A 14,602-nucleotide genomic window follows, 5' to 3' on the forward strand; every position below is an offset into this window, starting at 1 on the left:
ATGATTCTACAGGCTCCATTCTGCTATGAATGCATGAAAAGCAAAAGTTACACAAATGGATGCAAAAAAATTCCTTAGGCTACCTTTAAAGTAGGTCATATGATAAAATCTTTAATTGAATCTAAGGAATGAGGCTAACATAATGTGCTGACTATAAATCATGCATGAGCCCACAGACTTTTAAACCCTGGGCTGGACAGTCAGCCTAGTACTAACCAAGCTATTCATGCTACCCTCGAGGCTGCTTGATAAACGGGCACTTGGCTTAGACTGGGATATGTATCAGTAGTATGTATGAGATGACCTTGATCAGGGCATCGGTTTCCTATGCGATCTCAGCACCCATAAAAGATAGAAATAGTGTGAGCTCATGACCCAGCACATTATGTAAGCTTACCTGATCCTTTCTAGAACTTCAATATCTCCACCACAAAGCCAATCTCCACTTGCATTTATCATTTTGATGTATGGATGATCTCCACAGGTGGTCCCTGCCAAAACAGAATTTTAATGTTTTTTAAAAGGCTTAACTGTGTAAGCCAATAATTTCATCAGCACTTCATTAAATAAATCCATAAACCTCACTGTTTCTTGTTTTTATATCTAACTGGTTTCACATAACATAAATAATGTGATATAAGCTCTTTTTTTCTTTTCCATCTTCAATGTATTGAATTTCCTCTGCTGAATTTCATTACATTAGCCAGCTTTCTTACCAACAACGTATTTTATTTATGTTTTTTACCAGCAATGTATCTTATTCATGTTTCTTTATAATGTTTTACTAGTTACTCTGCACTTTTCACATAATTTTGGCATTGTTAAAAAACATATTCAAGCTAGCAAAATAAAGGCACCAGGGAAGAATTTCTTTGAAAGTCTCATCAATTCTTAGACATTTAGAATCTCTTCCCTTCTAATTAACTTTCTTCAACCATCCCTCTCTGTATGCTGTAATAGTGCTGCATTATTTCAGCCAATGCTCTAGAGAAATGTTTGCATGTGCTCCAGCCACTGAGTTTGAGCACAAGGCATGAAAATGCCTAAAGTTTCTAAGCTTCTTTTTTGAGACCAGTCACACAAGGAGTGACAATTATGATGTTTCCTCATTTTCTCATTCAGTAATGTTATTGAATTCTTGTCTCTCTTTTGTCTTTCCCTCTTCCTACAAACTTCCTACCTTTACAAGTTAGACATACAAAAATCTGAAGTTTTAATTAATCTCTTTATTCATTTTCTTGCAAACAAATAGTAATCACACACTACTGCACCAACACCAGTGAGACAGAATGGGAAGGAACTGAGATTTCTAGGAAAAAACATTGATACATCACTAAAGGGTCTGGACCCATTCCATGCTCACTGTTCTAGCATAATTTCATTATATGAACTAAATAACTGTACAAATACACTTGCTTAACAATCTGAAATACAGTTTAGACACTGATAATGAAAGCGAAATGCCAAGGAGTGGAAAATAGCAAATGTCATATATATCAATAATAAAGGAAGCTGGGAAGCAGTTCTGAACTTCAAACCACTCTCCCTGATGAGTGTGGTCTGTATAGTACTGGAACAGATAATCAAAAAGCAAATGCAACTCCCTACAGAGAAGAAATTACCATAGTGAGTGACAACACAGTTTTAAGGAAATGAATTCAAATTTAAAGAACCTCTTAGGTTTCTAAGAGTCAACGATCATTGTTTTAGACAAAATAGAAGGCTGAAGGATTACTTGCATCTGGACTGCCTAAGAGCATTTGATACTGTACTGCATGGAAGCTGATTCAGAAGCTAGATTACCAAGAAGGAATAATGCAAAAACTTTGATGGAAAAAAGAGAATGAACAACTAAGACAAGTGTAAGCTGACTGCTTAGACTAGAAATCAAACCTTAGCCTGCTGGATTCACAACCAGCAGTGGTAACCACTACATCAAGGTAGAGAATCTTTGACTACTGTATTGCTTTAATTGGTGTATGCACCATTCTGTATCTCTCCCATATTTCCATTCACTCAAGTGTCTGATAAGCTAACATGTAGTTTCCCAAGCACATGGCTATCAGCTGAAAGTAACTGTTAAAAGAAGGCTGATCAAAGACTATTATACCTGACTTTCCTATAAACTTTGAAAAGTTGTTTAAAACTCATGAAAAAATATCAGTATCATCACTGACATCAAATACTATCATACACTGCCAGGATTTTATGGGGATTCTGCAACTCCTTTGAAGGGAGAACATCCTCAATGCAACTGTACTTTCATATAACCAATAACAATGGCACAAACTAAAGTTGACTTCTTCATTCACTATGTAACTACTTACAGGCAGAGTTCAGTGACATATAACTATATGAACAGATTATACATTATTTAGACTTTGTTAAGGACACCCAAAAACATGAAAAGCATGATTACAATACAACTGGATATATCTTGCTAATCTTGAATACAGTGCAAAGCCTTGGAATGCACTTAGTGCAATAATTGTGTCTGTACCAAAGAGAACAATCTGCATTCTCTGATCACTACTGAGAACATTTAGATTTTATTATGATATTCTGGGGATAAGATATTTCTATATCATATTGAGAGAAACAAGTCTAAAAAACATAGCTTACCAAACTGGCGAGCACAACGTTCTTCTTTGCGATGTTCATAAAACTCAGGTTGTCGTAAAATAGCGACAGGTTGACCTTCATAACGTAATGTAAAAGCAGAGCATCCATCAAGCTCTTCCTTATCACTGGTAGAAACTGGTAGCACAATTGGGATAGACTGGTTTGAAACACCAGAGTCCATCAGGCAACCAAAGTGCTGACTCTGTAACACAAGAGGTGATATTTTCATCTAAGCCCAGAACAGACTACTTGCTAAATCTTATCCCCATCTTTCTCTATCTATCTATCAACCATCCACCACCATTGAAATTTAAGTACAGTTTTAGTGTATGGGTGGTGAATGTTTGTAAGAGACTGAACAATGAAAGTGTAAATGTAAGCAGTATACAAATGCTTGTAAGGTTGTTTGATTGGAAAGAAAGTTCCTTGGATTAGACCTCAAGAGTGTCGAGCTGTCTCATCATATATTATGTTCATCCTCAACCTATGACTAGTACCTTAAAATGAAAAATAAGCTTCCACACTAAACAGTGTGCTTCTTATATTTGCACTTTACAAACTAAATGATTCTTCAAGACCAATGTCACCAATCATATATTTCCACATAAAACTGCTTTCATTGCATCTGATCCTAGTCCATTCTCTCCCATCTTCATTCAATATATCCCTAGCCCTAATCATATACTCTGTGGTCTGCTTCTCCTCATGCTCCTACTGTACTACATTATATCTGTTTGATCACCCTAACATCTGACATACATTCTACATAGCCATATCATCCAAAAAACTTACATCAATACACCTTTTCAATGGCTTGTTGAAACCCTATAACCTTTTCACATTTTCATCCTTTGTTCTAACTATCTATCTATCTCTCTATATCTCTGATGCCTATTCCAATTGGAACTCCCTCAAAAGGATGACCACGGCAAGAGTCTCCATAACTAAAAACTACACTGCTGCTTCTTATCCTTTAATGCCTTACCCATAGCAGGCCATTGGCAGAGGGCAACTCTAGTGTAGTGTCTGCAGAGGCTCCTCCTTAATGTTCCTAATGACTACTTCTATCTAATGCTCCTAACTACTACTTCTACCCAATGCTCCTGCCTAAATGTCCCTTCCTACTACTTCTGTCTACTGCTCCTACCATTTTGCCAAAAGGCAGGGCTAACGCATAGTGCTCACCACAGGATAATCAAGAGTTACGAAGAATAAGCTGTGTGATTTATGAGTTATCAAGTGTTACAAATGACAAGGAGAGATTGTATGTTTGTAGACAGAATGCCAGTAGTCCACATGTTAGTGAGGCAGAAAGAATAGTAAGTGTTTGGTGTCTTCGTTGCAGTACCCGATTCATGGGCATGAAGGGTGTTGGAATATGTTGAAAAATGTCTGTAGTGTTGTAAGGATGTGATGTCTAGAATGTGAATGGGATAACGTGACTCATTTTTGTCTAGGGAGTGTGGCTTCTAATAGGTGTACGTTAATTAGGGTTAGATGTTAATGAAGTACAATGTTTCTAGAAACAATAAATATATCAAAATCCTGATGGACAGTAATGCTAGATGTAATCAAAAGCTCTTCTGTAACACAGAAAAAGTTAAAACAGCTAAAAGTTAAAACAGACAAGACAACATAGTCTAAGAAGCTGTACTATATCAGCCATCTTACATTTAGCACAAATGTTTAAGCACCAAATATCAAAACTTCTACGAAAAAGACATACCTGTAAGAATTCCCTTTCTCTCATAAATCCTGTGAGTGGAGATGCCCAACCTTCAGACAGTACTTGAAGCCACTGCAAATCTAGTTTGGTGATGTTGACATATGGAAGTGATTCTGCTTCTTTTCTAACGTTTACTAACTTGTTATCCAGAACAAACAATTCCTTTACTGTCTCTCTTACAGATTTTGGAATTATTTCCTGAAAAGAACATAAACTCAATGCTAAAAAACTTACATATATGTTACTTGTTCTTACAGGTTAATAGCCAAATTGCTCAATGAATTGCCTGATGAATATGCTAGCTACTGTCCCATACAAAAATAATTCAAAATGTAAATATTCACAAACAAAAGACGTACTTTTATATTCTTTTGTTTTCTCTTTGTTTTCTGTTTATATTCTTTTATTTTCATGGCAATCTCACGTGAAAGGAAAACAGGTAACAATATTTGCAGCCTTTTCGTACTCAACAAAATCATAAACAAAATGAAGCATTTCTTTATTGTATTGTTTTTTTTTTTTTTTTTTTTTTATACTTTGTCGCTGTCTCCCGCGTTTGCGAGGTAGCGCAAGGAAACAGACGAAAGAAATGGCCCAACCCCCCCCATACACATGTACATACACACGTCCACACACGCAAATATACATACCTACACAGCTTTCCTTGGTTTACCCCGGACGCTTCACATGCCTTGATTCAATCCACTGACAGCACGTCAACCCCTGTATACCACATCGCTCCAATTCACTCTATTCCTTGCCCTCCTTTCACCCTCCTGCATGTTCAGGCCCCGATCACACAAAATCCTTTTCACTCCATCTTTCCACCTCCAATTTGGTCTCCCTCTTCTCCTCGTTCCCTCCACCTCCGACACATATATCCTCTTGGTCAATCTTTCCTCACTCATTCTCTCCATGTGCCCAAACCATTTCAAAACACCCTCTTCTGCTCTCTCAACCACGCTCTTTTTATTTCCACACATCTCTCTTACCCTTACGTTACTTACTCGATCAAACCACCTCACACCACACATTGTCCTCATACATCTCATTTCCAGCACATCCATCCTCCTGCGCACAACTCTATCCATAGCCCACGCCTCGCAACCATACAACATTGTTGGAACTACTATTCCTTCAAAAATACCCATTTTTGCTTTCCGGGATAATGTTCTCGACTTCCACACATTTTTCAAGGCTCCCAAAATTTTCGCCCCCTCCCCCACCCTATGATCCACTTCCACTTCCATGGTTCCATCCGCTGACAGATCCACTCCCAGATATCTAAAACACTTCACTTCCTCCAGTTTTTCTCCATTCAAACTCACCTCCCAATTGACTTGACCCTCAACCCTACTGTACCTAATAACCTTGCTCTTATACACATTTACTCTTAACTTTCTTCTTCCACACACTTTACCAAACTCCGTCACCAGCTTCTGCAGTTTCTCACATGAATCCGCCACCAGCGCTGTATCATCAGCGAACAACAACTGACTCACTTCCCAAGCTCTCTCATCCCCAACAGACTTCATACTTGCCCCTCTTTCCAAGACTCTTGCATTTACCTCCCTAACAACCCCATCCATAAACAAATTAAACAACCATGGAGACATCACACACCCCTGCCGCAAACCTACATTCACTGAGAACCAATCACTTTCCTCTCTTCCTACACGTACACATGCCTTACATCCTCGATATAAACTTTTCACTGCTTCTAACAACTTGCCTCCCACACCATATATTCTTAATACCTTCCACAGAGCATCTCTATCAACTCTATCATATGCCTTATTGTATTGTATATATCATAATTTCATTTACTATATAATACTGCCTTTGTTTTGCTACTTTTATGAACCATGATTTTATTTCACTAGACTGGAAGAGTTCCTGTATGGCCAGGCCCCTGGGCCCAGGCCTAGTTGGCAAATGCATTAATCCAGTACTTTACTGATTTTGCCTCATGTATGCTAAATCTTAAACAATCAAAGCAATCATGCATATCTACACCACATTTTATACATCTGGCTGTTGGTTGTGAACTAAGATCTACTTTACTACTGAAAGAGGGATTACCTATGACATTATTTGGTTGTAATGGTAGGGTTAGCACAGAGAGCTCACCATATGCTTTGCTTGTTGAATATTACTATTCCTCTCTGCCACCATGTATTTCCCATAACAGTCCATCTGAGGTTCATTAGATATTCAGTCATTCATCTAATCTTTTGAATGTTTCTGTGGACACTACAAATATTCATTATTTCTCTCAGTACTGAATTACATATTACTCTTCCTCTCTGCCCCCATGTATCTCCCATAACTGTCCATCTGAGGTTCATAAGAGACTGTCATTCATCTAATCTTTTCAATGTTTCTGTGGACACTCTATGCATATTTATCATTTCTCTCAGTATTGCATTAAATAATCTTTCAAGCTTTTTGCAGGACACTCATCACTTCATTTGCTTGTTGGATAATGCTATATCCCTCACTCATTACACCTCTACTCATACCATGCTTTGCTTGTTGTATAATGATATTTTTCTTTGAGGCTACTCCTTTGGCATAACTATTTGAAATTCATCTAGTGCCTTCTTCAACCATACTTTTTTCAGTGGTCACTTGATGCATGTTTCTTGGTTTTCCATAACTTGCATCAAATAATCATGCCAGCTTCCTAACTTGGCATTCAAATGTTTTTGTCACGTATCTCTTTAATATGTTCTTAGGTATTATGCCAGGTCTAATTATTCTGTATTTTCCCTGCTGAGCTGCTTTCCAGTTTAAAATGTTGCTCTTTATTCCTTAGAGCCAAAGAGAAAGAAATTACAATTTTTAGTTTTCCTGCATAGAAGGTAACAGGTCTGCTTTCTATAACTAGGACAAAAGACCCAAATTTAGACTTACCCATTCTTGAAGTGTCTCCAGAACAATCTGCACACACTCATCAACTGCACAACGTGTTGTCTTCAAAACTATGTTAGGTGCCTCAGGCTTTTCGTACTGGGAGTCAATACCAGTAAAACCTGTATGAAACAGTGAAAGATATTAGTACAACTAGCTGCAACTTATATCAGTTTATCTGTTCACCTACATGTTACTGGGAGTTAGCGAGGTATTGCCAGGAAACAGACAAAGAAAGACCCATCCACTCATATACACATGTAAATACATACATGTACATACATATATACATATATATACATACATTCACTCTTGTTCGCCTTCATCCATTCCTGGTGCCATTCTGCCCCACATGATGCAATATCTCCATGCCCTTCATCAGCGAGGTAGCTCCAGGAAACAGACGAAGAAAGGCCATATCCGCTCAAACTCATTCCCTAGCTATCATGTGTAATGCACTGAAACCAGAGCTCCTTATCCACATCCAGGCCCCACAGACCTTTCCAAGATTTATCCTGGATGTTTCACATGCTCACCATCTCCTGTATGAACATGGAAGCATCAAGAACACATGACAGAGCCTTAGAGGGAAAATTCCTCACTTGGTTCCTTACTCTGTTCCTCCTTTTGGGAAGTAATACAGGCAGGGAAGATTATCAGCCATCCACTCCTGTCACTCTTAAGTTACCTTTTATGACATGCAGGGAAAACATGGGTGGTGCTCTTTCTCCCCTATTTCCTGTGTGGTGGGGTAGCAACAGGAATGGATGAAGGTAGCAAGTATGAATATGTACATGTGTCTGTGTATGTGTATGCTGATATGTATATGTATGTATATGTGCGTGTATGGGCATTTATGTGTATATATATGTGTATATGAGTGGTTGGGCCATTCTTAGTCTGTTTCCTTGCACTACCTAATAAAGAAGAAATATTTTTGTCCATACATATTTGCCATTTCTCGCATTAGTGAGGGAGCATCAAGAACAGAGGACTGAGCCTTATTGGAAAAAAATCCTCACTTGGCCCCTTTCTTGGTTCCTTCTTTTGGATAAGTAAGAACTGAAGAGGAGAATTTCTAGCTCCTTCCTCCCACCCCTTTTAGTCGCCTTTTACAACATGCAGGGAATATGTGGGAAGTATTCTTTCTCCCATCCCCAGGGATATTATATATAGCAAGTGGATCATGTTTCAAAGTTAGGCTGGAAGTGTTGATAGGTCTCTGAATTTGACTCTGTCCAGTAAACAGTGAATGGTAGAACATCCTCAAATATGAATGCAGCACTGCAATCCAAATAAGGTACGATCAGTTCTTTGTATAACTGAAGCAAAATGTCAAAAGACATAAATTTATGGTACACATATCAAAACTGAACTCCCACAGCCTTTGAGAGAGAATTCATTGTGTGTAATGTGAGTTTTCCAAGCTAGATTAGATATTACAGTGTAAATATAACATGTAAGTTCATTATGTTTCTGATAACATATAAGTTTATTTATGTTTTGTGGTTAAATGATAGAAACATCAAAAGAGATGGGAAAAAATTCTCTCCAAGTTTAATTTCATGAAGGAAGCTGTGACAAGATGAAACAGAGACTGAGCAGGAGAAAGAAAGGATATGATAGAATGTTGACTAGAAAAGTGGGGAGAGGATGATCCTTCAGTTATTATGAAAAGCAACTGCCAAGAAAGGAAGCCACTACGAGAAAACAGAGAAAGGAAGAAATGCCAAAAGAGGGGAGCTTGAGAGATGAGACCTTGATGCCACTGCCAGTCAAAAGCTTTTGATATTCATATATTCATTTACTTATAATCAATTCTTGGGCCAATTTCTATAACAGGTTCTGGTGTTATCCAGGGCCCTTCTAAAGACTCTGAGAGAGAATTTTTATGAAAAGTCTTTACTCCCAGTGATACAGCATTGCCAAAGGTGACTTTTAATTCACAATATAACCCTTTGCAGGCAGAGCCCAGTAACACCAAGGCTTTTGATATATCAAGGGATTCAACGTGAGATTCTATTAAATCTCTCAGATAATAACCAGGCATTGATAAGATAGGAAATGCTATTACTGATGGATCTTGCCTCTGAAAGCCATACTGATGATCAAAGAAAAGACTGTGGGATTCAAGATGCTTCAGGAAATAGGAGGGATTCAAAGTCTATGGAAACAGTAAAAGTCAGAGGACAATAGTTGGAAGGTTGAAAATGGTTACCCTTCTCTCGGAGAGACTATACTCTTGCATGTTTCAAAAAGACAGAAAAGTCTTACCTTTAATTATACCTGCGCGAGCCTTTTTGTACAACCCTTTCACATCTCTTTCTTCACAAACTTCTAAAGGAGTGTCAACAAATACTTCAAAAAATGGTAAACCTGAGTCTTCATGAATCTTTTTAGCTTGTTCTCGATCCTGAAAAATGGAAAGGAACGCATTAATCTATAAGAGAAGATCTTTGAAATCTGATAAAACCTTCATACTTTGCTTCAACCTTCCTTTTCTATCAAACCCTTTCTTAAGTACAGTTACTGAACCAAGACATTCTTTAATTCTTTTGGGATATTCCAGTGATAAAGCTTTCTCTTAAAAACAGAATTTTGGTAAGGAGACTCATCTTCACTCACCCTTTGCAAATGAACTTGAGGAGTCTGCAGCTAATGGTCTTTTCAGGCCCACCCTTGACCTGCCTCCTATCAATTACTTAGAGCTCACATTTTGCAAATCATAAGTGCCAAACTAAACTACATTTGCTATTTCTTGCATTTGTGAGGTAGTGTCAAGAACAGACAACTGAGCCATATTTGAAAAAATCCTCACTTGGCCCCCTTCTTGGTTCCTTCTTTTGGAAAATTAAAACAGGAGGGGAGGATCCAAGAGATTCTCTCAAGGCTTACAGGATGTATCAGTCTTGAGAAGACAAAAAAAGAAAAAAGGCACTGGTAGAAACTCGCCATAAATTACTTATCTAGTCCCATACTTGCAAACTTATGGTCACCTTCATAAATCAGATTGTCCTTGCTAACAAACTCCCACTTTTTACTGTAAATGATGTTCATAAACTTCATTCAAATAAGAAGAAAGTAAAAAGTAATGCTGAATTTGGTGAAAATAAAAGGAAGCAAATAGGATTTGTCTGTAGATAAAAGAGAACTTTGTTTTTGAAAGTATGACTCTCGAAGAGAAGGAAAGAAATCAGGATCTTTACAGTGCATAAGCTCCAAGCTTTGAGTGCAATAAGTAGCATATATGATATGAAAATACAAACAGATTTATAAATGTTACAGTCACCAGTTGGCTCAAACAAGAGGTTTGCTAACCATGCTATAAAATTCTATATTAAACGAAGCAAATTATGTTTGAATTGATGACAGCAGTTCTCTTACTTTTAATCTAAATCAATTATACAAAGAAAATATTTTAGATTGATTTTTGGCCTTACACTGGCAATTTTTCAGCAAATTTTCATTCATGCTTCTATGAACTAATGCCAAAATGACAGCAACAATACTAACCTTAGAAAAAGGTGACACAAAAGAGCACAGAGCAACAACACCAGAGTCAGCAAAAAGCTTGGCTACTTCAGAGACACGCCTGATGTTTTCTTCACGGTCTTCATCAGAGAATCCTAAATTCTTGTTAAGGCCATGTCGCATATTATCTCCGTCAAGACAGTAAGCAGGGATGCCACGAGATATAAGATACTCCTCAAGGGCAAAACTTATTGTTGTCTTTCCTGTGCAAAAAACAAATGAATGACAAAATGAAAAATATATATATGAATACCACTCCTTAATAAAGATTTCCATCTACAACCAAAGCAGTTCATATTTTCTTGTTCATCCATCATTGACATTAAAACTCACAAACTGCTTCAAAAGGACCCATTGACCTGTTGCTGTTTGAATTTCTTTGTATAAATGATTGACTGGTGTTGAATAGGTTGGGAGGACAGCTGTTTGTAGATGAGGGTAATTTTGGTGTGTATATGTTTTGTAAGTGTCATATCTGTCAGGAAAAGGGGGTCTGTATGTTTATGGTACTCAAATGTGGAGCAGGGGTGAACTTTTTATTTCTACTTAGGGGTTGGTGGTTGGCAATGCTGTGGTTTGGATAGGAAAAGTCTGGTGCTGTACGTAATACATGAGGTGAGATTTATACCAGGAAGCATTTTAGTCTGCGTCATTTCCCTGATGCTGCATTTAGTGCAGCCTACATGTTTCAAGAACCCCTTAAAAGTTCTTACTATACTAATAATACTACTAATAATAATGATGATAATAATAACAATAATAATAATAATAATTATTATTATTATTATTATTATTATTATTATTATTATTTATATATTAATTCTATTGTACTTTGACGCTGTCTCCCGCGTTAGCGAGGTAGCGCATGGAAACAGACGAAAGAAATGGCCCAACCCGTCCACATACACATGTATATACATAAACGCCCACACACGCACATCAACATACCTATACATTTGAACGTATACATACATATACATAAACAGACATATGCACACATGTACATATTCATACATGCTTGATCCATTCCTGCCGCCACCCCGCCACATGAAATGACAACCCCCTCCCCCGAGTGCGCGCGAGGTAGCGCCAGGAAAGAGCAAAGGCCACATTCGTTCACACAGTCTCTAGCTGTCATGTGTAATGCACCGAAACCACAGCTCCTTTTCCACGTCCACGCCCCACAAAACTTTCCATGGTTTACCCCAGACGATTCACATTCTTATTCTTTCTCAACTACTACTGCTACTACTAAATAATAATGAAAATAATAATAATAATCAATAATAATAACTGCCCATTTTATGCAACCCAAAAGGACTTGTACATCCATGTAGGTCATATCTATAGACCCAAAGGACCCCAAAACATGACGGAAAATGTAATAGTAATCAAAGCTACAAGAGATGTAAACATACCTGCCCCAGAGAGTCCAGTGAACCATACCGTGCATCCTCTGAAGCCCCCTCGTTGGCCTAATACTTGGCCACGTTTGTTTCTTGTCACATGATTGATCTGGAAGGTCACATTGGTCGCCTTCTGCAAGCACTAGGATAATGTTACAACAATGTTCTTGCACAATTCTCTTAATGCAAGTACAATGTTCATGTATTTTTAATCTTCGTTCCTAAGGCTGCAAGCCAAAAAAAAAAAATAATAATAATTACTTGCCTAAAACATAATAAACATAAACTCAAACTGTTTAGCATGCATTACACACGTAGTCTAACTCTTGCTGAAGAAATGGTTCCGCGTTCTTCCTTGCAATTCTCTCTCATGAATTCCAGCCATGTCCTTTGGTTTTGGAGTCCTTTCTGATTTCAAACAATGGCGTGAGTTAACATCAGTATGTCCCCAAAAGAATTTAAAGGTAGTTAATATGTCTTCCCTTCCTTCCTTTCCTCCAATGTAGGCCAACCAGGCAATTCTCCAGTTTTCTTAACTCTTATCTTTTACTTCTGAAACCATTCTAATTGCATTCTATCAGACCTCCTGCAGCTCTGCGTAATTACCAGTTCATACAATGCGGGGAGAGAACTTACTTTCCCTACGTTGAGAAAAAACAGACAAGAATAACAGGCTGAGCCAGAGCGTTGCAGTCACCACAGAAAATGTAAGAGTTAAAAACAGTCATGTGCCAGCAACCCCACATGTATTTGAGACAGAAAGAACAGATAGCAAGCAGGCCTAGAAGTGAAACTTGACAGCCAATGCAATGCTAGCTCATTTCTCCGTCACAGAGCCTCCCAGCCAGGTAGTATCTCTGTGGTCGGTGGTTCCTGCCTCCTACTTCCTTTGATATTATCTTTTTGTAGCTAAGTAAAGCCTCAGAATTTTACAAATTCAACCATTTCGTGTTTTTTCTACCAAGGTGACCAAGCTGCTGAAGTATTGTATATTATTCCTTGGTTATGTTTCTCTTTTTCCTGAAGTACTGTGCAACTTGAGTTTACTAAAGTATGTAGAGTACATCCAAACTGCGTCGCATACATATATAAAGGGCATCAGTGCCACTCACCCCCCCCCCATTCTAAAACACAATACTCTTTTTGGTAGTCGTACTTTATTGAAGTACTATAACGTAATTCACAGGTATATGAATTACTATCCTAAACCTGATGCTTCTAAAAACCCTAACATGATGCCTGTCACACCTTGTAAAGCACTACAAAATTCCTTTATTTCCATGATAACATACTTCAGGCTGGTACACAAAAATGCTTTCGATAAGATACAAATCCAGTTATGAAATCAGCATATATATATATATATATATATATATATATATATATATATATATATATATATATATATATATACACACACACAAATGCCATGAACTCTTTTTCCTGAACAGTCGCTCCGATTACAGTTACTAGACGGAGGCGAGTCCAAAGCAGTACGAACATATCATCTCTCCCAGTCTGGCCCCACAACTTGACCTACATACCTTTACGCTTGAACATTGGTTTACTTTCCCTCTTTTATGAATATTACTTTGGTTTCTGTTCCCGACAGCTGGCCACTTGTGTGCCTCCGCCATTAGCTAGCCCACGTACAACAAAGCTACTGCATCGCATAGTTACTGTGGCCGTAGGCAATCAGGGTTAGGCTTGTGCAGTGGCATCTATTTTCCTTCCCACGAAGCTTTGGAATTCGACATCTAAGACTTGCCACTTACAAGGCAGAATTTTCCCTTCCTCCAAAACTAATAAAAATTTGTCTTCCTTTACTTTTCCCGCTCTTCATCCTTGATGTACTCTTGTTGGTGACCTGAACCAACAGCATGTAGGGGAAAAAAAATGGAAAATCAACATGGCAACATATTTCCACAGTTATGTTTAATTGTAATGCTTTGATGCCTCTGACCGTGTGGTGAGGGTGATACAGTATATCTCAGGGCGACAATAATTTCGGGGGGAAAAAAAGGCGTATCAGATTTAGTCTTGGAGCAAGTGTTAAGGAGGTCGGCCGGTCTACGCTTGGCCCTCCAACATCATGCATGCTCCACGTACAATCAAGTCCGTTAAAGTCATTACTTTCATGCGGTATGCGTATCCATATCTAAAGTACTTTTTTTCCCCCTTTTTATGTCGTATATGTTCAAAGGTGCACTCTGTGTTCTGAAAGCTGAATCAGTCTCCATTATCAGTGCAAAGGATGTCAACAGTTTAGAAAATGTCATGATCACGTTTCCATCAATGTTTCCCACTTCGTTGTTTCTGCGCTACATCATTTATTCTGAGTACATCTGATTGTGGCTTCTTGGCGTGTATTAAGCTTTTTTCGCGAACATGTTCAACATCAAAG

General features: G+C 38.0%; 2 protein-coding genes across 6 annotated transcripts in view; one reads left to right on the forward strand and one right to left on the reverse strand.

Annotated features, from left to right (window-relative positions):
* Positions 1 to 14,602, forward strand: part of LOC139746475 (charged multivesicular body protein 7-like) — a 194,226-nt gene that overhangs the window by 116,401 nt on the left and 63,223 nt on the right. The window lies entirely within an intron of this gene.
* The window catches only part of Papss (PAPS synthetase), a 58,401-nt gene that overhangs the window by 6,724 nt on the left and 37,075 nt on the right, over positions 1 to 14,602 (reverse strand). For 3 of the 5 annotated variants that reach the window (XM_071657741.1, XM_071657737.1, XM_071657740.1), the window contains exons 2-8: positions 12,211 to 12,331; positions 10,775 to 10,995; positions 9,536 to 9,674; positions 7,265 to 7,383; positions 4,349 to 4,546; positions 2,623 to 2,824; positions 398 to 491 (exon numbers count right to left, since the gene is read on the reverse strand). In XM_071657741.1, coding sequence (XP_071513842.1) covers positions 398 to 491; positions 2,623 to 2,824; positions 4,349 to 4,546; positions 7,265 to 7,383; positions 9,536 to 9,674; positions 10,775 to 10,995; positions 12,211 to 12,331 — 1,094 coding nt within the window. Of the gene's footprint in view, positions 1 to 397; positions 492 to 2,622; positions 2,825 to 4,348; positions 4,547 to 7,264; positions 7,384 to 9,535; positions 9,675 to 10,774; positions 10,996 to 12,210; positions 12,341 to 14,602 lie in introns of all 5 variants that reach the window. The other 2 variants (XM_071657738.1, XM_071657739.1) reach the window with 1 other exon arrangement.

The sequence above is a fragment of the Panulirus ornatus genome, chromosome 65 (assembly GCF_036320965.1).
Source record: "Panulirus ornatus isolate Po-2019 chromosome 65, ASM3632096v1, whole genome shotgun sequence".
NCBI lineage: Eukaryota > Metazoa > Arthropoda > Malacostraca > Decapoda > Palinuridae > Panulirus > Panulirus ornatus.